The sequence below is a fragment of the Ictidomys tridecemlineatus genome, chromosome 2 (assembly GCF_052094955.1).
Source record: "Ictidomys tridecemlineatus isolate mIctTri1 chromosome 2, mIctTri1.hap1, whole genome shotgun sequence".
NCBI lineage: Eukaryota > Metazoa > Chordata > Mammalia > Rodentia > Sciuridae > Ictidomys > Ictidomys tridecemlineatus.
This window is the reverse complement of record NC_135478.1, coordinates 133,329,322-133,355,552: the sequence shown is the minus strand read 5'-3', so window position 1 is coordinate 133,355,552 and position 26,231 is coordinate 133,329,322. Positions and strand designations below refer to the sequence as shown.

Below are 26,231 nucleotides of genomic sequence, written 5' to 3'. Positions count from 1 at the left end.
ATCACCACAGTGTCCAATTAGACAGACAGACATAGCAGATGGGAACAAAGGTGGCTCCGGTCATTCCAGGAGGGTGACCCATGCTCATCCCTGGGAATCTGTACATAAGCCACAAGATCTGACCCTGAGCTATGGTGTAGGTTAAGGCTGTTATCCTGAGTAAAATGATAATAGTAATTCCAGCACCTAAACATCTCTGTTGTCCTGATATCTTAAGCATCACCCTAAGGACATTAAACATATTGCCCCATTTAATCTTTATAAAAATCCCAAATAGCTGATCTTTGTGGATGAGGGACCTGAGCTACAGGAAGTTAGTACAGCTGGTGCAGTAGTCACAGGTAACACACAGTTGGTAGGACAAGGGTTTGAACCAAGGCAGTTTTCCTTCAGAGCCTGCTTGTCATCCCCATTATGTCCCCATAAAACCAAAATAGGCCAGTAAGGGCACTCACTGCTAGGATGGAGATTTGGTGCAAAACCCCAGTCTTATGGAGGGTTGGGGTGCTGCCTTATATACTGGAGATAACTTTGAAGTAGGAGTTATTCCTGGGGCTTTACCTCCCTAGTATGGTTGGAAAGGAAATTATTTGGACATGAGATTGAGAAACCTATTCCTCACTGTGCTCAAATCCATGAACAGAGAATACAGTCATTGTGTTAGTCAGCTTTCCGTTATTCAAACAAATCCCTGAGTTAATCAACTTATAAGTAGGAAAGATTTATTTTGGCTCACAGTTTGGGAGCTTTCTGCTCATGAAGGATTAGCGCCATTGCTTTGGGTCTGTGGTGGCATAGTGTGGTGGGAGTGTGTTGGGGAGGAAACCTATGGCCAGGTGTGAAATAGACTATCCCCTTAAAGGGGCACATCCCAGTGACCAGAAGACTTCCCACTAGGCCCCAGCTTTATTTTATTATTATTATTATTATTATTAGTTGTTGTTGTTGTAGTAGATGGACAAAATATCTTTCTTTTATTTATTTATTTTTATGTGGTACAGAGGATTGATCCCAGTGCCTCATATGTGCTAGGAAAGCACTCTACCACTGAGCTACAATGCCAACCTTAGGCCCCCAGCTCATAAAGGTTCTCTTACCTCCAAAACTGCATCAAGCTTGGGTCAAAACTTTTAACATATGCGCCTTCGAGATACATTTATCCAAACCATAGCAATGGTAAAGATAGATTTAAAACCAACTGCTGGAAAGGAGATCTGGAAGAAAATTTGAGATATTTAATGCATAGCCTTCTTCCCAACCAGATTATTCCAAGAGCTCAGAATGCCCACCATAAAACGGTGTAGAGAAAGTCACATTAAAAGACAGACTACCCAGGATTTTCATCACCTTCTCACACATAAATCCTGAATCTCTTTCACTTTGATGTAGTTGTTATGTATGAATTCTGTTTGCATATGCATTTATAAAACTACTTATTCCCTACAGAAAATTTGAAGAAAAGATCAAAGCAAAAATTCATCCATAATTTCAACACCTAGTTACTATTTTTAAAAGTTTTTTTTTATTGCTAGCATCTACCCTTAGTGGGACTTAATAAATATTTATTCAATTAAAGAATTAATTAAGCTAGTGCTTGATATTTTGGTGTAGGAAGCATGATACTTAGACTCAAAGACAATAACCATTAAGTCTAATCTTTCCCACAAATGGTTATTGAGATGAAAAAGTTGAATGTCGCTGCTAGAAGAATAAATATGGTGGAGAGAGGGGTCCAGGTAGTCTCTGGGTCAGACCTATGACAAGAGAGTATGACAGAAAAATGGAGTTAGTTGACTCCCCTAATTTATTGTAATAAGAAGATGGCAGAGATAGCAGAGGATTCTACTCTCTAGCAGATATGGCCCAATCCACAAGGGAAAACCTGACCAACTGCCGCAGTCTGGCTGGGCACAAAATCACGAGCCACCACACACCTTGTAGATTCAAACAGCAACTCTTTATTCTCAGCACTCTACACACATGTTCTGGGGGAATCCACACTTCCACTGGGCTCTGCATCCCAAAATACTCTCTGAATCCGGGAGAACTCAAGGGGAACTCAAGGAGCGGGTGCCTGGAGGCAGCAGGATACGCCCTATTCCCAGCAAGATACACCTTAAACCCCAAACCTGGATCCACCCTGGTCCTTGAGAAAGGTCACCTTTCATGCAATGTCACTGCAAATGACCTGGGTCATGCCATGCGTCATTCTTACTTAGCTATGGCTCTCAACAACCAACCAGTTTAGCAACTCCTCCTCCTTCTACTGGAGCCAGGAAGTAGATATAGAAAGAACAGTGGAAAAGTGGGGAACTGGCATCCTTTATTCCACAACATTCCCTACTGGCCTGCTGAACCTCTCAGCCAGGTCAATGCTTGTGCACTTTGCAGATGTTCTTGGTAAGGACAGATATACACAGAATATCAGTCCTAGCCACACATCACAGCTACCTTCCCAAGCTCCTGTGCATCTTATCTACTGGGGGACAATTCAGAGGTTATTCCCAGGATTTTTTTTTTTATCAGCCAAGAAGGTCGCTAGTCAACTGAAAGACCATTTTCAAATCATACAGCTGCATTGTCCCCTCCAGCTTTGGACAACCAAGTAAGAGTTCAGAGCCTGAATAATGTAAAAATTTAAAAAAGAAAAAAACTCCCCCTAAAATCTTATTAAAACAGACTTTACTACCTGATTATCTCATTTTCCCCAAATTCCAAAGTTGATATGTATGTTAGTCAGTTTTCCATTATTATAACAAATGCCTAAGAAAATCACTATATAAAGAAGGAAGGTTTTCTTTAGCTCACAGGTTTAGAGGTTCCAGTCCATGATCAGTCAGCCTCCATTGCTTTAGACTAAGGCAGCATATCACAGGGGAAGCACACTGTAGAAATCTAAGAAGCACAGAGAGAGGAACAGGAAAAGGCTAGGGTCCTACTACTCACTTTGAGGACACATCCCAGTGACCCAAAGACCTCCCAATAGGCCCTATCTCTTCAAAGTTCTTCCACCTCCCAACAGAGCCTCTCTGGGGACCAATCCTCCAATACCTAGACCTTGGGGGACATTTGCCATCTGAAAGACAAAAGTATGGTACAAAGAATAGGGCAAAACCCACCACTACCATTCTCCAAAATACAAACCTCATCCATCCTAGTAGTTTGTAATCAAAGCCTGTTTTCCTCTTTTCCAACAAAACCAGAGTTTGCAGAGCCTGGTCTGTATTTAGACTTACCCTGCTATTGCCAGCTATGTTACCTGAGGGAAGCTTCAGACAAAAAGCAGAAATTAAAAGGAGGAAAGCATGTTTGTTTCCATTTTATCAGAATGAGCACTGGTCCCTTCCAGGTTACTCAGGGACCACAAGCTTAACATTCAAACCAGGGAACTCATAAGTGAAAAACTGTGTCCTTATACCTCCCAAATCCTTGGGTGGAAATACAGTTATGGATACTGCACCCTCTACAGAGAAGGGTATATGAAACACTCCTATTTTTATACAAAATTCAGAAATTCAAACCTATAGACTCAGCCTTTTCTGAGTATTCCCCTCTTATATATCTCTAACCCCCAATCTCACTCTCCATTAGTGTGTAACCCCAAACTTATCCAGAGCATAAGTTTCTATTTCAAAACATGAATCTCTAGTGGAAATCAAACCTTTAAATCCTGGTTAATATTTTGCCAATGGAAAAGATAAGTATTAAAAGAATATGAAATATTGTTCACAGAGACAAGTAGATTATGTCAATCCTTTATAAGCAATCAATAATAGAAGGAAAAGGAAAGAAGTAAGAGAAAGTGGGAAAAATAGTAGTCAAAATAATCTATGATTAATCCTCACCCTTTCTACTAGCCTAGTCACAAATAGCTCCCAAATTGGAAATATAAATTAACACACACACACACACACACACACACACACACACACACACATATATATATATATATATATATATATGATTTCAGGCAATTCAGGGTTTAAAATAAACACATATCAGAACCAGCTAAATAGAAGCCTTAGGTATGGGACATTGATGAAGTGGCCACAGTGACCTTACAACCTCACTGCTGTGAATTGAATGTTTGTGCCCCTCCCCTCACCAATTCAAATGTTGAAACCTGTGTTAGTCAACTTTGTGTCACTGTGAACAAAATACCTGACAAGAGCAACTTAAAATAAGAAATGTTTATTTGAGGTTACAGTTTCAAAGGTAACCGTCCAGGGTCAGCCAACTCCATTGCTCTGTGCCTGAGGTGAGGCCGACCATCATGGCAGAAGGGTGTTGTGAAAAAATCTTATGGCAGCCATGAAGCAGAGAGAGAGGAAGGCACCCAGGAGACGATAAACTTTTCCAGGGCATACTCTCAGTGACCTACTTCCTCCAGCCAGGTCTATCTCCCAGTAGTCTCTCCAGCTATCAATGCATTAATCCATCAAAAGGATTAATCCACTGATGAGGCCAACATCTTCATAATCCAATCATTGCCTAAAAGCCTCACCTCTGAGCTTTGCTGCATTGTGGACCATGCTTTCAACACATGAGCTTTTAGGGGATATTCTAGGTTTGAACCAAAACAAAGCCCTCATCCCAAAAGTAATGGTATTTGGAGGTGAGTGGGAGATAATTAGGGATGGGTTAAGATCAGGAAGGTGGGTCCTCATAACGGGATTAATGCCTCTATGAAAAGAGAAAGTAACACATGAACTTTCTCTCTGTTATGTGAGGACAAGAAGACAGCCATCTGCAAACCAGAAACAGAGCCTCAGCTGAAACCATATATATCAGCACCTTGATTTTACATTATTTCCCAGCCTCCAGAACTGGAAAATAAACATTTGTTGTTTAAGCCATCCAATCTAGGATTTTCGTATAGCAGATAAAACTGTCTTAGAGACCCACAAAGCAAATTCTTAAAAAATCTGGACTCTTTAAAAAAATATATATCCAGCATTCTTCCTCAAGCTTTCTGAAGGGAAAACCTTTTTCTCCAACCCTAGCTCACTCCTATTCCATGGGATTTTCGCCTGCTTAGTCCCTGTAGCTCCCTATCTCTGCACTGGATGACATTTGTGGACAGCGCTCTAAGACTCAATGGGAGAATACAAAGAAGAAAGTGATTAACTGTGCTGTTGTCACTAGGGTGGGAGAAGAAGCCAAGGGATCCAAAACATGTCTAAAGGACCAGGAAAGGTACCCCGAGAAACACTTGTAGGAAATAAAATGTCTGCAGATCCAAATAGACAGGTGGGAGGATAATGCAAATCTTACAGATAGTTCCAAACTAACAAGTGGGCAGCAAGCTAAGCAACACCAGGAACAGGGGAAGGATCTCACAAAGCCTGTGATTCCTGCTATCTACAGGAAGTAAAGAAGTAAGGAAATAGTGAACATTGGGATATTTGTGTGTGCTTAGGACTGTTCTCTAATGATCTCTCCTTGCTGGATACTAAAGAACCCTTGCCAACACCTCCCACACAAGCAAGATCTTGTCACCTCTCCACCTCTGCACTTCCACCCAGGACAGTTCTGGGTCATCTGATACACTCATCATCAAGCCTAACCAGAACAAAAAAATATGTTTGGGGACACCAAGGTGAAATCTCCAAGTCAGCCAAGTGACCTGCCCATGATGGACAGCATACCGGGAAAAGCACATTCTATTTCCCAAGTTGTACTGGAAGGTTTGCATACCTGATTCCTCACTTTTTATTTGATCTGTGCTTCACAGCATCTGTGTCAACAGACTTTTCCTGGATGGCCTCTTCAGTTTAGCCTAAGAGTGAAGATACCTTCAGTTCAGAAATGCTTTTCCTAAGGGGAAATAATTCCAGCAAACTCCAAACCTACAGATATTTTTCCATGAAATTCCACACCAATGGAACCTGTTTTAGTCAGCTTTTCATTGTGCTGACCAAAATACCTGACAAGAACAACTTAGAGGAGAAAAAGTAAAGGTTCAGTCAGTGGTCAGCCAACTGCAGGTCTCTAGGCCCAAGGTGAGACAGAGCAACATGGAAGAAAGGGGTGGTACAGGAGATCTGCTCACCTTATGGTAGCCAGAAAGGAGAAAGAGAGAAACAGAGACAGAGAGACAGAGCCAGGTGAACAAGATATAAACCCCAAGGTCATACCCTTAGTGACCTACTTCTTCTAGCCCCACCTGCCTAACATTATGACTCAGTTAATCCACTCAAATTATTAATCCTTCAAATGAATTAATTTAATGATTAGGTTACAGGTCTCATAACCTAATCATTTTGCCTTTTAACATTCTTGCACATGAGCTTATCAGGGGACTACCTCATATTCAAACCATAACAGAACCCAATGTACTTTTTTTAGAAAAGACTTACTGCAAAGGCTGCATTTTCCATGCCAGGGTTCCCCCACCCCCAGCATCCTGTTACTATATCCCAGTTCTGAATCAACTGCAACTGGGAAAACAGCTGCCAATTCAATATGCAGCTTGCCAGATGGCCTGGCATTTTTATGCATGCTTCAACTTACCAATCCCTAATTACCAGGGAGCCAAAACTGGTGGGTGGGCTTTCCTGAGGCTGGAACAGCATGCATGAATGTTTTTACCAGCAAGATTGTTTTCCCAAGAAACTATTTAGCCTCACCTGCAGCTGACCAAATTAGTCCTGACTGAGCATCAAATAGTAAAGTTTAATACTGTCTCCTAGAGTCCAAGGAAAAATTGATCGGGGGCAGAGGAGGGGCACCCTGAGATGAATTGGGGAATGGAGGGATAAAGAAGTCTCATTCACTGGAGGGGATTCCTGTTGCTCCTCGCCAGAGAAGCCCACCCCTGCATATTGTGCCACTCTTGCATCCTGTTGGGCAGTTCAAGTAACTTACAACGTTAAAGCATAGTTCTCCATAAACACCTTCAGGACACATTCCCACACACTTCTGTAAGACCAGTGACCCTAAAACTGTTAACACTTCAGCCTTGCTAAATAGGTCACAAGAATATTAGTGATTACAATTCAGAAATGTAATTTGAACTACAAACTACCTACTTTGAACTACCACCTGGAACCTCCAGGTGACATAACCAGATCACCCAAAAGATTGTTGTAACCCCCTCAAGCTCCTGAATGGTCATGGACTTGAGCCCTGCCTTCTTCATGGGCCTATTTATCAGACTTTCTGAAGCAGCTACCCCACTTTCATTCATGGTTCTCCCTTTGATACAGTTTTAGAAGGCAATACTCAAAGCCCTCTCCCTGACAATAAGCCCTTCATTTGAAATGTCACATTGAGATTTCTTCTCTTCTATACACACACACACACACACACACACAAACACACACACCCCCCAAAAAAAACAAAAAACAAAAACACTTCCCTAATGTATGTATACCTTTGTCCCAATTTCTTTCTTGAGCCTCTTTGGAGCACTAATGCAGAAAAAGTTGTTAGTTAATACCTAAGGAATGTATGTGCTTCCTAGAAAGACCCCTTGTCCACCCTCCAGCAGGTCAAGACTGACTGAAAACATTCGTATTCAGTTTAGGATGTGGGGAAGGATCTCCATATGGCCCTTTTCCCTTCATGCCAATAGTGATTCTTTCTACTTTCTGGAGCCCTGTAATATGATCAATTGTCAGCCCTAAAGCATTCTGGTTTTAGTGTCTGACCTCAGTTCCATTAAACTCAGTCCTCTACCATCTGTCCATCCAAGACCTCTCCATCCACTTGGATTGACAAGAGGGATCTACTCCAGTATTCCAGGGTTAGAGATTTTTGCGGCACTAGACTTCATGGTGGTATCATTGCCACTCCTGTCCCTGGCCCTGGGGAAATTTTTGAATCCCTACCTCCAAACTGAAAGCCCAGGAAAGGCTTAGAAGTGTCTCAGCTGGCCAGGTCCAGGGTAGGGGATGGCAGTGTCACCGTTATGTGACGTTCATTTTTCATTTCTTATGTTACTTATGTTCTCTATATTCCTCTCCAGGGATTTTTTTTTATTAGTCTTTTCAAGGCCCAGCTCTTAGTTTTCTTGAAATTCTATATGTCTGTTGCTGTGTAATTCCTTTCTGCTCTTTTTGATTATTTTCTTCTTTCTGCCTTGCTTGGTTGTTCTTTTAATTTGTTGTTCTTTTTCTAATTTCTTCAGATTGCTGCTTAGCTCATTGGTTTTTCACCATTCTTCTTCTCCAATGTATGCCATAAGACTATAAATTTTCTTCTAAGCAGTTTTTATTTTTGCTTTATTTTGGTGAAAGCCATAGAAGCACAACACACACACAGAAAAGTACACAAATTTAAATGCAGAGCTTATGAATTTTCAGAAAGGGAATTCTTCCATGTAAATAGCACCCAAATCAAGAAGCAAACTTTACTCCAGTTTTAACCCTTTCTATTTCTCCTCATGCTTCTCACACATCTGCATTCTGTCTGGGATTATTTTTCTTTGAAGAGGAAAGTGCTCCCTTTAGTGTTTGTTTGTTTATTTTTAGTTTTTCTGTGCAGGCCTGCCAGAGATAAATCCTCTTGGTTTCTGATTGTCTGGAAACATCACTACTTCACTTTTATTTTTGAAGAATGATTTCATGAACTATGTAGAATTAATTCTAGGTCAGCTGTTTCTTCTTCAGCCCTTAGGAATGTCATTTCTCTGTCTCCTGAAAAGTCAGTGGGAGTCTCCTTGTCATTCTTTTGAAAATAATGTGTTTTTCCCCTCTGATGCTTTTAGGACTTTTCTGTCTTTGGATTTCAGAAGTTTAACCACCATGAGCTTAGAAGTGGCTTTGGTTTTTAACCTGATTGATAATCTATTACCTCCTTTATCCGGTTCTCTGGAATTCCAGTTACATAGGTCATGATCCCTATGTCCCTTTTTCTCTCCTCTGTATTTTCCATCCTTTCTCTCCTCTCACTTCTTTCAGTCTGGATATTTTCTGTTGACTCATCCTCCATGGACTAACTTTCTGCTCTATCTGATCTGCTACTAAACACGTACATTAAATTCTGAATTTCAGCTACTCCGTTTTTCATTTGATTCTTTTCTATTGGTTTTAATTTCTGGCAAAGTATATACTTATTTATACATTTTATGCATATGTAAATCATAGTTTCTTCAAAGTCTTTGTCTGATGACTTTATCAAGATCCTGTTTCCATTTTTTCTCCTTGTTTTTGGTTTTTGCTTCTGTTTATCACTATACTTTCTACCAGATGCCATACATTGGATGTAGAATATTATAGTGACTTTATGTGATGGGTCCTTCCTCCAGAGAGGGTGTATTAATCAGTTTTTCATAGCAAGATACTTGAGGCAAGCTTACTTTATAAAGAAAGAGTCTTGTTTAGCTCATAGTTTGAGAGACTGAAAAGCCAAGATCATAAAGCCCCATTAGTGCCTGACAACACCATGGTGGGAGTACATGTGGAAGTGAAAGACACATCTCAAAATAGAAAGGCAGAGAGAAACTGGAATCTGACAGTCTGTTCCAAGGGTATACCTTTCATTGAACTAGAAAACCCTTCCTAAGCTCCACCTCTTCAAGGTTTCACACTATCTCCCAATATCACCATCCTAGGATCAAGCCTCCAACACATGAGCCTTTGTGGGACACACTCATACCACATCCAAACCAGAGCAGAAGATTTCCCATTTCTCCAGCTCAGCAATGGGGGAACTGATGGCCTTAGCCCAATAAGAAAGTGAGCCAAATGAAGATTAGTCCAGTTTTAGTAAGGTTTAGTCTCCCTCTGGCCTACCTTGTTCCTATGGACTCCTCTCCAGAGTTTTCATAAACAGCGAGAGGTTTTTATCAGGGGCCCCTCTCTGGCAGATCTCAATATCATCAGATGGGAAATTTTGTCTCTACTTGTTAGATATTTTCATGATTATATCTTTAATCTTTTGCCCTCAAGGCATCGAGATTTGGCAAATGTCTTCTGGAAAACTAGCTGAGAAAAACTAGCATAAAACTAGGAAAATTCTGGTCTCACATGACAGCTACCAGGGAAAAGAGGTTTCAGGTTATCAGCTGTGATTCACCTTCCCCAATATTTAGAACTGGTCACTCCCGTTTCCTTAGAGTGCTTTTAAACATTTTGTATTGAAATTAGCTTATCTACTTAGCAGTTGAAACAGTAATATGCTACAACTACTCTATCCTAGCAGGAAGAGAAAGTCTCTGATTACCTTTTAACTCCACATGCAATGACCTCCAGATCAGAAATTCTGTCTGAGAAAGGTAGAGGGGTTACAGTAATCAGCACTTGAACTGGAAACAAAATACATTCATTAGATTGTTTTTTGAGTTTGGAATTGGCCCTCTGGCACCTAAAATAAGTGTTTACTATAAATTAAAGTTCCAGTGTCATTTCACCCAATGGTTTATTGTGAACAGTTTTACCATATTAAAATCATTAACATGGGATTTATTCTTCTATTCCAAATAGGAAATTAGTCAAATAATCCACAGTCCTTCGTGCTAAAAAAAAGTCAATTATCACAATTACTTCAAAAAGAAGTTGTAATTAAGCATATTCATTCAAATTATCAGATAGCTCATAATGTAGCTATTAGAGAAACACAACTATCACATGCATATTTTTGTGAGTTAGGTAAATGTGAAATACAAAGAGATGCAAAATCTCTGCTTATTCAAAATTTATGACTTATATTTTCAGTTATTTCCCAATGTAATTTAAATTTAAATTAAGATAGCCAGCCCTTAACATAGCATTCTAAATCATATAAGTTTGGAAAGTGCAAATTTAAGTAAGATGATTTTTAAGCAAGTTTTGACAAATCAATATAATACCATAAGACTCAGATATTTTTTGTTTTGTTTTTGTTGTCGTTATTTTGGTACAAATTAAAATGGCTTTTAAAATTACATATTTTTTTCTTTTAAATGAGTCATTCAGTACAACCTGCTAAAATTAAATGTGTCATAAAAGATAACTCTGCTTATTTCTGGTGTGGCCCAAACCAGAGCCTGAGGCATGGGAAGCTTTAGAATTCTGCCTTATGATGATCCAACAGGCTATTTCAATTTTCAATTAAAATAAAATTTTTAATATTAAATATTTGCATTAATAGTGAAATCTTCAGTGTTAGATGTTGTGTGAGTCAATGTTCCATTACTATAACAAATAACCTAAGATAATCATAAGAAGGAAAGATTTATTTTGGCTCACAGTGTCAGAAGTTTCAGTCCATGGATAGTTGGCCCCATTACTTTGAGACCTGGGGTGAAGCAGCACATCATAGTGGGGGCAGGTTGTTCTGCTGCCTGCTCATCTCATGGTGGTCAAAGGGAAATGAAGAAGAGGCCCGAGTCACAATATCCCCCTTGAGGGCACACCTCCAGTGGCCTACCTTTCTCCCACAAGATTCCACCACATCAAACTGGGGACCAGGCCTTTAACTCTGGCCTTTGGTGGACATTTAAGTTCCAAACTATAGCAGAAACCTTATCAACAGATGCTAATTCCATTTATCTGCATTTATTTGAAAGCCCTTCACTCTTCCTTTTATTTGGATCAAAAGTCACAACTGTTCTCCAAGCTGCTTATTTCTTAAAAATCCATTTAATTCATATTTATTTTTTTAAAAATACAAATGAGCATAGTGCACACAGGAATAGACTGGAAAGTCTTAAGTTTTCATATCATTAATATTTTCTCAAAAGTGCTGCTCTTATTATTTCCTCTTACTGAAATCAAATATCCTTCAGGTTCAATTTCATTTATATCTTATTCTTTCCTTGCTTCTTCATCTTTTTGAGCATTTGAAGTTATTATCCTTTCCATTACTCATTCTAGATAACTATTGAGTATGCGTCTTTCACAGGGATTATAACTTCTTGAGATAAAATTGTTTTTCTTGGATTTTGAGGACATAGTTTATATTTGTCTCACGTCTATTTTGCAAATGAAATATGAATAGAATTAAGTAGAATGTTACCCTGTAGATAATTTGGTTTGTCTGCATAAATAGGTGACATGAATTCATGATGGAAGACATCTCTCCACTGTGCTCACTGACATCTGTCTGATGCATCAGTTCTTGGCACACTTTGGCTCATAAGATCTGGGTACTTGTGTCCTGCAGATATTGTAACATGTGCAGCTAAAAACTTGCCAGGAAGTTCAGATATTCTTGAGGCTGGCAACTTGTCGTGTTCAGGCAGCAATAGGAGACAATTGTGTTCTTCTTACAGATTATTTTTACTGGTTATAGAATTTCATGCTGACAGTTATCTTCTTTCAGCACTTTGAAGCTCTCAGTCCTTTGTCTTCCATGGTTATAAAGTCATCAGTCAGTTTAAAAGTCATCAATCAGTTTAATTGTTATTCCTTTGAAGGTTATCTAGCTTTTTTCTTCATTAACTGATGTTTTCCTTCTTCTTTTGCAAAGTTTTACTGTGATGTTGGATTGCTTTGTTCTTTTGGATGCATAGAGATTTTTTTAATCTATAGCTTGATGTCTTTCAGTACTTTTGCAGGATTTTTAGATTTGATACCATGCCTCTCTCCATTCTCCACTCCTTTCAGTTTCCATTTATACATTTTAGATCACCTGCTTGTATTCTGTGTGTTTCCATTTTTTTTCTCAGCATGCTCTATTCTTGATTGTTTTTCTGACTTATGTTCCAGTTTCCTAAATTTTCTTCTCATTTTGTTTAGTCTTCTGTTAAACCAATTCATTAAGTTCACAATTTCGGAGTTTTTTTTAGAGTTTTTCAGGTTCTGGAGGTGTTGATTCTTTTTACAGACTTCATTCTGTGCTAATGTTTTCAATCTTTTATTTTCTTGAATGTTGTAAGTGTGTGTTCTGAAAAGCCTACATCTGTAACTCAAATATCTGGAAGCCCCATGCATCTGCTTATATTGCATGTTGTTGCTTTTAGTTTTGAGGTTGTTTGTTTTTACATTGCTTTTGTCTCTGCATGTGCTTGGTCAATTTTAATTGAGAATTACCCATTATAAATGAAAACTTGCATAAATAATTTGAACCGTACAATGATGTTATTTTCCTGAGATGATTTACATTTCTTTCTGACTTATGTCTAGCTTTTCAAAATAACTTTAATTGAATTCCAACACTTGAGATGATTTGGAGGGCTTGGACAAGTGTTATTTGTCAACAGTTAATCTATTCAACTTTGTGGATCCAACTTGAATCATAAGTGATTGGCTAGAGACCTCCTTTAGCAGGCCCTGAAGTCAAGTTTTATGCCATTTACCCTTCAACTCTGTCAAAAATTCTTTTCAGCTTCCAGTCTCTCAGAGGCTTTTTTGGGAATCAACACAGGCACCCCCGAGGGAAATAGCAACTGCAAATCCTGGGCTCATCTCTGAGTTTTATCGTCTGAATCTTGACCTCATTATTTTATTTTCCACTGCCTTGCTAGGTCCTGATATCTTCAAGGCTACTGTTTCCAGATTTAGGGGAGGAAATACAGTATACCTACTTAAATTTGAATTTAAGACAAACAACTAATATCTTTTTGATATATCCCATGTAATACTTACGACATGCTTACACTAAAAGTTTATTATCTGTTTATCTGAAAGTCAGTTTTAACTGCATCTATATTTTATCTGGCAACCCTCCTTCTAGCAGATTGGTTTTGCATTTTACAGCTTAACTAGATGTTCTCTGAATTACCTGGTGCACATTACTAGAAAGTGGAAGTTTACTTTTTCTAGCTTGTCAATCAACTTGAGTTACTAAATTTTTTTTGAGCTACAAATTATCATTTGAAGAGTTAACATGCTTGCTTAAATCCTAGCTCTGCCCATAACCATATGTGTGACCTTGAATGAATATCCTTACATTTTGGTTTTATTTTCCTTAGATGTAAAACAGGATTAACGGGTGACATTTCTTGAAGTCTGATTATTTGCCAAGCACTATGCTAAACACACACTCAAAAAAGGTTAATAATATTGCCATACTTTATGGGATTCTAATGGGAATCAAATTATAAAATAATATAAATGGTTTGGTATGTGTTAAGTGCTAATTAATTAAGACCAATTTAATCATAACTTACAAACTTAATTGAATATTTTGCTTACTCCAGGTCTACCACCATCATTGCATACTGTAGTTAAATGCGACAGCAGTTCTGCTAAATCCTCAAGAGCATATAAAAGGGGGAAAAAGCAATTTTCTTGTTTAAGTGACATAATAACAGAAGTAAGTCAACCTGTATTTTCCGAGTACATGCTCCAAAATAAAAATTAGCCACAAAAACATATGTCTATAGAGGTAGAAACTTTGGTTTTGCTCTACTTTGTGAAGAAGCTTATCACCCCTTGCTCAAACTTGATAATAACTCATGAATTAGGCAAAATAAATAAATAAATAAATAAATAAAAGTGAAAACCCCAAATATTATAAGAAAATCTATTTCAAAGCTACCGTGAACCTATATAGGGTTAGTATGGCATCTTTTCTTCTGGAAAGTCTAGAACTACACCTTTTAATGCATGGATCATGGGCTGGATACCTTCATGTAGGACATCTCTAAACAACTCTCCAAGTCAGCCCTGTTGATCATCTAGAAGCCAACAAAGGTGTTAATGGCTTTATGAGTACTACTTCACAAATAATTCCACTTGTTCTGCATAACAGCAGTATATGAAACAATAACTCTGACGTTCACCTAGCCTTGCCATTCTATATTAAGACTAAGGCTCAGAGAGCCATGGAACTCACACCAGCAATGAGAGCTGAGGCAAGAGTTGAACTCACACCTATTCCATCTCCCATCACTCCTCTTTCCTTGGTCACTTTGCCTTCCTAACCTTCTATAACTACTTATATAAGAACTCCAATAAACAATGAGACTATTGTAGCAGAGATGCCTTGTGCTCAGAAGATGCCTTGTGCTTTGAAAGGATTTTTTAAATTATTATTATTTTACCTAGAAAAGCAGAGAAAGACATGATCACAGTAGATTACCTTAAATAAGGTATCTGAAATAGTAACCAACAATCCTTTAGTATTTCTTGGTCTTTGGACCTTGATATTTTTTTCAAAGAGCAGTAATTATTACGCATCACAAATATTTTAATCTATATACTTGAACATTTCCCAGAGTCACATAATATTGTGTGTGTGTGTTCTCTTTTAAGAACCAGTATCCATCAGGACACTCTATCTTGAGTTAATAAGGCAGAAAAGTCAATCAAATGAAACCAATAGAGTCAGGTCTCACTTAATGGCTGGAATCTATTCTGAGAAATACATCATTAGGTGATTTTATCATGGAAAAATCCATATATTATACTTAATGTAAACTAAGATGGCTACAACATCACAAGGCCATATAGACTTATGGGATCACCATCATGTATACCACCATCCTTGATCAAAGCATGACCGTAGCTCTTGAATAATTTTTCAGTAGGTATTGATGGAAGACCCCTGCATTCATAATACTATAGATACAAATCTCTTTCCTGAAAAAAACTGAAAGTCACGTTAAACATTTTAATGTAACTGTCACCAGAATAAGTACAAAGTAACATGGAATTCTGGGGGATGAAGTGACTTTTTTAAAAGCTATAAAATAAATAATTTGCATTTTGCATTGTTTTAACATTGATGTATGACTTCCCTTCATAAAAATACTCCCAAATAAGAAGAAATTTTAATATCTCTTTCAAATTCCAATGGAAAATCATTTTAAACTACAAGAGACATTTTACATTAAATCAAAGGAACATTCATTAATAATCAAGTTGCTAAGTACTGGAACATACTATTAAATACATGTTTAAGGAAAAAGAAAAAGAAACTTTGCCAATGATTCTCAAAAGGAGAGTATTACACTCTGAAGGTTGTCATGAATTCTTGACTCAAAATAAGAAGTAATCTGTTTACCTAGCAATAGGCTAAACTGTGGAAGCAACCTAGATGCCCTTCAATAGATAAATGGATAAAGAAACTGTGGTACACATACACAGTGGAATATTACTCAGGATTTAACACATGATTGTACATAATTTCCCTGACCTTTTTTTTTTTCTCAAAGACATTGAAACAATTTTCTGCTTTGAATGAGAAACTAGTAGTATCTGTTCAGGATGCCTGTTACCTCAAAATTCCTTCCACCAACTGAATTCACATTAAAGCCATTTGGTCCCTCCATGCTGGTCTCCCAGGCATCTACAGACAGAGTAGCTCATACACTAAATAACACTGATTCATTGTGATTAGCTAGCTGTATGCTCCCAGCTTTAGTCACAGTCCCTCCATGATCCCTGACCTATAAGAAACCTGCCTCTTGTGCTGAGAGTGTATTGGAGCTGGCTGTGTAGACCTGACATGAGGACAATGGGAGATGTCTTGGAAAATACGTACAGAAATAGGTTATTAGATTATCATCCAAGAGCTTGCAAAATAACTACATGGAAAGAATGATGCAGGAAGGAAACTGAAAGTATTGACTTATCTATAGAATACATCCACCTAAAACAAGAGGGTACGTTCCCAGGCATCATTTGGGCAGTGGAAAGTTTTAACAACTATAATTTAATATATTAAAAAAAACTCAAATAGCTAGTTAAAATTTATAGAAAAATATTTAATCTCACTAGTAATCAAAAAAAGAAATGAAAATGATAATGAGATTCTATTTTAAGTTTATTTTTAATTGATAATGTTCAATGCTACCTACCAATAGTTGTCGGAATCTGATGTTGCATATTCTGGTGGAAGTAGAAAGTGCTGTTAGAAAGCAATTTGGACACAAGAAGCAATTTGGAGAATACTTAAAATATTCATATTTTCTAACCCAAGAAAGAATATTACAATATTCATGTTTTCTACATCAAGGAATTTTCCTGTGTCAATTAGATTTAGGTTTAGCTACATGTAAGAGAAATCCCAAAACAACTATGGGTAACAACACAGATGTGATCAGAAACAAGGCTACAAAACATAGTGCTTAGTTGGAGATTATCATCCAAAATAAAATTGAGATTCCATTATTAACGAGGAAAAGGAGAATGGATGTTGGGTAGGTAGCTAGCAATTATTGTCCCATTATCTAAGGAGCAAATTTAAACTTAAAATATAGTTTGCAGAAAGTCATTCCTTTTGAGGGAAAAGCCCAAATTTCCAAAAATAGAGGAACTCTTACAAATTGTAAATCTCTTCTACAGAACAAGAAATGTTATCTACAAAGTTTTAAATAATGTTGAGCATAATTATTTAAGAAGAGCAAAATGCATCATAATTAAAGTTTATGCTCTCAAGGATGCAAACCCCATAGAATATTTTCATTTTATTTAGACTTTTCTTCATTAATCATATTTTCCATAATGAGCATATCTTAAATCCATGCTCATAAAATTGTAGGTATTATTTTAAAACATTATAATTAAAGATGAATTCCCGGTTCAGAGAAATAGAATCTCAAATTGGAGATTTTTTTATATTGTTCCAAACAAAATTAATACAAAAGACCAAGCCATAGCCTGGGAACTTTTTCAAATTTTAAGGAAAATTATCCTATACATAGTGAATTGGGAAAAGCAGGGCACCCTCAAATGAACTATATTCAGGTTGCCTGCAGATGTTTTCCTCTACATCACTGAATGCCAGAAGGCAATGGAGCTACATCATTGTTAATTCATCACATCATCTTCATCACTAACATTTACAGAGCACTCACTGGATTTTTATCTAAGCATTTTTATTTGCTTATTCATCATCTTATGAGATACACTTTGTTGTTAGCTCTGTTTTCCACATGAGGAACATGAGGTTCTGAGAAGCTAAGTAATGTGCCCAATGTCTCGCAGATTGTCAGTAGTGCCACTGAAAGTCAAGACAGTGTGATTTCCCCAAAACCATATTTTTTTTCTGTTTACCTTCTATAGAACTTTGAAGGAATGCAAATTGTGATGTAAAGAAGTTATCACTGATATGCACAAGATTTTAGAAAACATACCTCCCATCCATGTTGTAGTTCAATAATGCTTTAGTCAGTTTTTCTGCTGCTGTGACTGAAGGATCTGACCAGCAGAACTGTAGAGGAGGAAAAATTTATTTGAAGATTCACGGTTTCAGAGGTCTTAGTCCAGGTCTTAGTCCATTCCTCAGGGATGGAGGTGAGACAGAACATGGCAGAAGAGTGTGGTAGAGTAAAGCAGCTCTCTTGGTGATGATCATGAAGCACAGAGACAGACTCCAGCTCCAGATACAAAATATATATGCCATAGCCACACCCCCAATGAACCACTTCCTCCAGCCACACCCCACCTGCTTCTAGTTACCACTCTGAATTCCATCAGGGATTAATTCACTGATTGGGTTAAGATTCTCACAATCCAATCATTCCTCTTCTGCATCTTCTTGCTTTGTCTCACACATGAGCTTTGGGGAAACACCTCATATACAAACCACAACAAATAACTTCTAAAAATCTTCCTTAAAATGACTCAGCTCATCAAACTAACTAAAATCTTAGAACATATAAAAGCAATAATTTTTAATGGGATAGGATGAATGCTGAGAAGTATAAATAATGGATTTAACTTGAAATAAAAAATGTTAAGAACAAAACAATTTTTCATGACACATTTTTAGAAAGCAGTCAGACTTGGCTATGAGGCCATATGTAGGCCACTATTGTCAGATGTGGCCTGGCTGGCTGGTGGGGGAATTAGGCTGCAGTTCCCAGATGTATCTTCTCTGGCCACAAGTGTCTCCTCCTGGGTTACTTCCTACGTCTGAGTACCATTTTATTTTTGTCTTTCAGCTGAAACCAAGATCTGTTTCAAATACTACCATGGAGTGAGTGGAGCCCTGAGAGCTACCACCCCCAGTGTCACCGTCAAAAACTCAGCAGCTCCTGTAAGTCCTGGCTCTGCCTCTTTGTTCAGACCTAACCCTGTTGCTTCTTTACTTTCTTGTTATTGTATGTGTGCACACATTTATGTGGGTGTGGGTATGCATGCGTGCACGCACGTGTGCACGCCTGCACACACACACACACACACACACACTGAGATATATTGATAGCAAGATTAAAAATAGACAGACACACGTCAAAATAGGAGGAGGAATGTGGCCAAAGCCAATTTTGTTAGTTCATGCCATTTGTTTGTTAGAAAAATGCCAAACTTTGGTATTTTCCCTAGATAGTCAATGTTTGTATTCAAGATATACTTAATGGCAGTGAGTAAGTCTTTTCTTGGGAACACATTTTTTAAATTTCTTGGCTTTAAATATTTATATTTTCCCATGACTTAATTTTTTTAAGCTTGTAAATAAATGAATGAAATAGAATGTATTGGCTCAGATTCATCTTAGTCATGGAAGTATGAAATGAGAGACCTCGAAAAGACTAAAATCTCATCCTTTTTTTTTTATAGAAATGAGAACATATTGCCCAGTGAGACTAAGTAGTGTACCCCAAACCATACAGTTGGCCGGTTTCAGGTCCAGGAATTAAACCACATCTTCTGTTCCCTACTTTGTGGCTCTGCTCAGACCTATGGAAATACGTCATTTTTTCCTAAAATACAGTCTACATCTTTGTGGTGCTTCTTACTCAGATCTCAGTACATCTGATTAGGGCTGAAATCTACCTGAAAATGGCATTCCTTGTCCTTTCAACATAAATTTAAAATGACCAACTGGGGAGTTTGAACAGAAAACAGTGAGGACTTTGTCTTGCAAGTGGAAGTGAAAAAGGCTTTTTCCCCCTATTTAAAAAAAAGATAGAGAAAGAATTTGAAATGAAACAGAATGATTCATAAAGGACATTGATCCTAAAAAAAAGTGCCATTTTGTCATTTCACAAATCAGTCTGGCAGTGTCCTGAAGAGTGCTAATTGAGGACTTGGTAATAGGCAGGAAGATAAGCAAACTTCAGACCTGAATCTTGGCTAACTCTATGCTGAGGCATCCAGCAGGACTAGACCCTGAGCTAGGTTAATCATGAGAGAGACACACACTTCAGGAGAGACAGGGAGAAGGAAGGACCGTGCATACTTAATGGTTACCACTTTTCCCTGTACTACCTTTCAGATTGGAACATGATTTCCATCACTTTACTGAGTGGGACAGGAATTTAAATGTGGCATCTGGAGAACTATCCTCAGAGTTCCAGGCCTCTTCTTCTGTCCCATATGTAAAAGCAACTCTCAAAAGGAGTATCTGGGAAAGCCAAGCAGGTCCTGATACATTTTAGCCAACCTTTGGGTTGGAAGGCCAACTACATAAAGGCAAAAAATAAATAATAAAATGAAACAAAATCAATCAAACCAGAGCCTGGGTGGACAGAACAGAAAGGTATTGAACACAATAGACAGAGAAGGAAGAAGATAGGAAGTGGAATAAAGCTAATTCAGGAAAAGTATTCTTCATGCAGGTCTGGCCTTTGCCATTACATACCAAGTCACTTTGGGAGGCAGTTACTTGCCAGACACTCTGGTCCCTCAGCAGGGTGGGCCTTGCCTGTTGATGGGACTCGCCCATGGGCTCAAGACTGAGACAGGAAAGGAGAGTTCTCCACCTTCGTCTGCTCAGACGTGATATTATAGGAAAGTGTTGGCCAGCCTCAGAATTGAAATTGACCTTTAGTTTAAAGGCAGCTCCCTAGAGTATTTGGCTTCTCTGAACTCAACCTACTGAATACTCCAGATGTTTACCTGTTTCTCAGACCAATGCAAAGTGTGACACACGTCATCACATTGACATGCAATGTAAGCTTAAAATGAAGCAAGACACAACTACCCAGAAAACAGCCTTGAAATATAAAAGAGTTTTCCATAGCTGGATAAAATATCAAAAGCAAATGCTTTCTAGGAGCTGCCATCACCAGAAACAGGGATTTCCCTCTGAGAAGTGAAAACAAGTGCTTTGATCATATCATTTGACATAAAAGTTCAGGAGACGGCATCCATTCTGTTTCATCCTGACTTCATCTTTGTCACTCCATGTATGCTACTGTTGCTTGTACTTAACACTGAGACACTTCGAAATATTTTGTCATATTGCTTCTGTCATTATCATCTCTGTAATGATTTTCTCATATAAATCCATAGACACTTTGATTTTAATTGACACTCTAATATTTATCCCATTGGCAATTATGTTTCTTATTTTAATCACCAAGCATGCAAGAGTCCTGTCTTAAAGCCCATGTGACTTAAAGGTCAGTGAGAGTAATCCAGTGTTCCATCTGCCCCACTGAAACTGAGCACATGGAGTTTTATGGCAGAAGGGAGCATGCACTTTCTTGAAAAACTGTATTTCAATGTGCAAAGTTTCATAGTAGCCAAGCTACCGTTGCCTTTATTGTTTGATGGTATGGAACACTTTTCATAGTAGTTTCTCTTAACATCACTCTCGTCGACTCCCAGCACTTCTAAGGCAGATAAGAAGACTATTTCAGTTAAGTGATCGCTTGGTTATACAGTGATGGGACAAAACCAAACCTAGCTTATACTTTGTAACCCGGTTCAGTTATTAGTATAATCTAGCCACCTTATGGGTTAAATAAGCCTTTGCGATCCTGTCTGGAGGCTTAAGCACACTGTTTCTAAAGAGAAATGCTATTAAGTTTCACAAAATCAGTTGACCAATAAAGTTTGAGTGTCCACTTTCGAATTGAGTATTGCTGCTGCTGCATGAATCTCTTATTAAGAGTGGCTGTTCAGTGGCATCATATCATGCCCAAAAGGTCCTTGAGTTCATTTGTGATAATATACTAAACTTGTAATTCTTAGAAAAGGAAGAAAAAGATGTCAAATGGTCCTCTGGTATAACCAGTACTTTAATTCTCTAAGCATAGCAGGTTCTTGATATGAATTAGTTCTTTTTTCTCATTTTCTCTTTATCCCTTATCTTTGTCTTCATCCTCATGGCAACTGTTGAGGTCTTTGTTATAAAAAGAGGTTGTCATTTACTCTTAGGGTTCTGGAATTCTCATTTCCTTGGTAGCCTTAATTGTAGATTAGAAACTATGATGGGTGGAAGTTGTGGAGATAAATGAAATGTAAGCCCTGTCATTGAGAACCTGGAGTTACTCTGTCATAAATTGTGATAGTACATGAAGCCCACTGTACTGGAGCATGAAGCCTCCCGTGCTGGCACGTGGACAAAGGTGCCATAAGATGCCTGGGGCAGCTGTGCTGGCTTTTGAAGGAGAGAGTATGTGGGCTAAGGTGGGCAGCCTGAATGGGACTTTGCCAGATCTGAAAGGGAAGCAAGACAAGGTTGGTGAAAGGAACAACATGTGCAAAGACACAGGGACATGACCCGGCACAGGCCTGCTGGAGAAGGAGATGTAAGTTGTGTTAGGTCTAAAGAACAGGTGACTAATTTTCTCCATATATACCTCTGTACTTCCTTTCTCATGTTTTGTATCTTGAGAGCCTCTATGATATATTTTATATTTCCTGTAGAAAAAATCATTTTATAGGTAAGCTTCACCTCTCAATATTATTACCTTTGCTATCTTTACCATGCTCCTTACAGCATCTCTTAAGAAGCTCTAATATATTTTCCCTCCCTATTTATGTATAAAAAGAAGGAAATCTATCCATACCTACAATTTGCCAAAGAAAGAGTTGGTTAAACCGTCCTCAGACCACCCCAGGGCCCATCATTGGTTTGGTTCATCTGCAAGGTCTTCTGGGCTAAAATGAGAGCCCTTCCTCTGTCTTCTGGTTCTCTCCAGTGCTGGAGATTCAGGTACAACCTGCAGCTGTCCTTGATGCAATGCCATATAAATAAGACCTTTTAAAGTCCTGAGCACCCTGCACCCCATGCCTGCTTACAAGACTGTACCTGAGAATCACCCACCTGACAGCGCAGCTGCATCCCCACCCACGCAGAGGCCTAGGGACCTAGCTTCTGGTTATAGGTAGCTGTTTGAGGCATAACTCTAGCAGGCTCAGGAGGCAGTGTCCAAACAGTGGTGAGAAGACCACAAGAATGAGGGACAGGCAGAAGACATTCTGTTCCTACCTTAGATGGGACCATGTATCCTGCAGTAGAGGGGACCCCCTCACGATTTAGAGGCTGAACTATGTATACTCCAAGAATGTATCTCTTTTATTGTCTTCAACATTAAATTTTGCAGAAATCCCATCAGGATTTTGGTTATGCTGGATTATTCTTATCCCTACATTAGATGACTATTGTCTATTTTTTTCAGTCTGTATCTCATGGCTTTTTCAATGAGAAATTGGAAGGGAACATATCTGAATCCTTTTGAAATATCTTTCCATAGCAGTGATCTTCTAGGCCACCAGCAAGTGGCTTAATTGGACCTCAGAATGACAGGGTTTCCCAAGACAATATTTTTTAATTGTATTTTTTCACTAGTTGTGCTATATAAAGAATTGCCTCAGTAAAAGAGGGACTTGGGAAAAGTTCAGAGCCATATTCCTCAACTCAATTTAGTTGTAATTCCAGCTCTCATGCTCTCACCACATTTTTGCCCCTAAAACCATGTTTTTAGACTTGGTCTCAGGTTCAGTTTTATGAATTTTTTGAGGGGTGTGGGGGGAAGGAGACAAGACTTTTATTTTTCTACTTGGATTTTTAACAGTAGTCATATGTGTTAGTCAGTTTTCCATTACTATGACTAAATACCTAAATAAACAATCTATAAAGAAGAAAAGTTTATTTTGACTCACAGTTTTAGAGGTTTCAATCTATCATCAGTAGGGCCCATTACTTTTGGGCCTGTGACAATGGCTGAAGCATATGGTGGAGGAAGCTGTTCATCTCATGGCAGACAGGAAGCAAAAAAAGAGGAAAACAGAAAGGGACTGAAGTCCTAAAATTGCTTTCAATGACCTTACTTTCTTCTAGTAGAACCAACCTGATAAAGGTTCCACCACTTCCCAATACTACCACAAAGAGGAACCAAGCCTTTCACACATGGGCCTTTGAGGAAAATTCAAGATCCAAACTGTAGCACCATAGAAGCCTTTTATGAATTAATTGTTTTTCTGTTGCCTCCCTAACACATCCATAATTTATTTTTGCAGCATATCACCAATACTTATCTACCAAGCCATAAAAAGAAATTTCATCAACAATCCTATGATGGGACAAAATTTCAAGACTTAGTCCCTAATACTTTGAAAATCAGTTTCTAAAAGAAATAATCTTAATTTTGATAGCAAAGCAAGAAGCCTGAAGTAATTTCACAGTACAATATTCTAATTTTTCATTTCTTTCCATCACACATATTTGTACTAGTCCTTCCTTAGAAGACAATTTTAGAAGGCATTTTGATTTGTAGATGTAAATCAAATGCTAGAAATAAAACATAATAAATGTAAACTTGAGTGCTTGAGCTAAAATTGCACAGATAATTTATTTATATGCAAAGGATCAGAGTTGCCCAGATATTTACTAGAGAGTTTCAGAATGATTTTTCTAAGGGAACACTTTACAAGATTTTCTACTATTGTAACTTTAAATTCCGTCTCTATTCCACAAAGTCAAGGGTAGAATGGGAAAGCAGTTTCTAAGGATGATGGGGAGAAGTTGATGGTTATATGTCGATATAACATAAACCTTCTGCCAGCTGAGAATCCACAGTCACTTTTTGGCTCACTCTGAATCTGGAAAGTTGTTTGATAATGCTCACTGCCTCTTGCCTCTAATCTTCTTTTCCCAGAACCAACTCCTACCTCCCATGCTCTCCCACCCTCAACCACCAATACATGGATAATTCTGATCCCTCAACCTTGAAAGACTTCTCAGAACTGAGTTATTCTGTGCATCTTTCTATAGCACATAGTTTCCATAATTCATTCTTGCATTGATCAGTAAACTCCTCTGGGCTAGCCATAAGGCATGTACACTGAACAAGACAAATCCCCATCCTCATGAAGCTGCTCTCTGGGATGGGGTAAGTGGGTAATGAGAGACAGACAAGAAAACAGGCAATAACAACACACTACTCTAAACATTCAGTAGGGGATGAATAGGGCACTTTGGGAGGACCAGGGATAGGCAGGCCCAGAGTCTGATGGAAGGTTTTCCAGATGGAGGAAGTTGAAATATGTGCATATCACAGCCCTAACCAGACTCTTTCTTGATTATACAGTAATTAAACCCAGCATATAAGGATATGTTATTCACATGTATATTTTCAGCAAAAGTCTCTAGATTTTGACAAGATTAAAGCAGGGAGACATTTGGACATTTACTTTTTGGTAAATGCATCTGATGGACTTGTGCTAGAAGAAAAAGGGAAGGAAAATCCGAGTCTCATCGGGCATCCTCTCTGATGAGAACTTCCCCAGGCCTGTCCACAGTCTCTAACCTCCCTAGGAGTCATTTGGAAAATTGAATTTCGTCCTGATCCAACTTGAAGGAAAATTTGTTCAGTTTCAGAGGAAGAATTAACTCTGAAGAGACATTTGGGGCCTTCAGTCTGGAGATGTTATTTTCTGAAATGCTTTCTCCATCAGCCCTGGTTCAGCATCCATAGCATCAAAGTGGTTCACATCCCTTCTTTTTTAGGTCTAGAAAACAAAATGCCAATTAACATTCTGTGATCATCAAAAGTTCCAAACCTTCTCTTCCAGTTGCATTTTTCCAATGAAACCACACTAGAAAAAAATTAGACATAAATCACTATTGGAAAGTAGAAATCCCTCCTGGGTTTTAAATAATCATGATCTTAAATTGTTGGGATATCGATGAAGCCCTGATGTTGTATGGATATGTATGTGCATGTTCCTAGGGAAGGTATCCAAGGCATTTATTAGACTCTGAGCAAAGCTCATAGTACCAAAAAGGTTATGGAACACTGTCACAGGAAACACCAAATGTCGCTCTTTGCTGGCGTAGTCAATTTGATAGGCTTTGCACCTGTCAAAAGACCTTGTTAAAAGATGACACCTTTGCCTCTATTGCAGAAAACACCGTAGGCTTTGGCAACACTATAAATGCCATGAGTGTTGTTAATGAAAGGAAACAGGTAGTCAATACCTAGGTAAGAGACCCTGGGCTAGAAATCTTGAATACCTCAAGATGAATATATTCACCTGGTGAATCGCCATGAATTTTGACATGAATATAGCCAATAAGTAAGATATAGAAGGATATGAAAATTAAATGGAGCCATTTTATTTTAATTTATTTTCATTTTATTTGTGGTAATGTGGATTGAACCCAGGGGTGCTCTATCCCTGAGCTATATCCCCAATCTTTCTTGAGACAGGATCTTTCTGCATTGCCCAGACTAGCTTTGA

At 38.3% G+C, this 26,231-nt stretch overlaps 1 protein-coding gene across 5 annotated transcripts in view; it reads left to right on the top strand.

The window, feature by feature from the left end:
- The window catches only part of Hecw1 (HECT, C2 and WW domain containing E3 ubiquitin protein ligase 1), a 405,199-nt gene that overhangs the window by 192,454 nt on the left and 186,514 nt on the right, over window positions 1-26,231 (top strand). For all 5 annotated transcript variants that reach the window (XM_040291866.2, XM_021722298.3, XM_021722299.3 and 2 more), the window contains one exon: window positions 18,758-18,852. In XM_040291866.2, coding sequence (XP_040147800.2) covers window positions 18,758-18,852 — 95 coding nt within the window. The remainder of the gene's footprint in view (window positions 1-18,757; window positions 18,853-26,231) is intronic.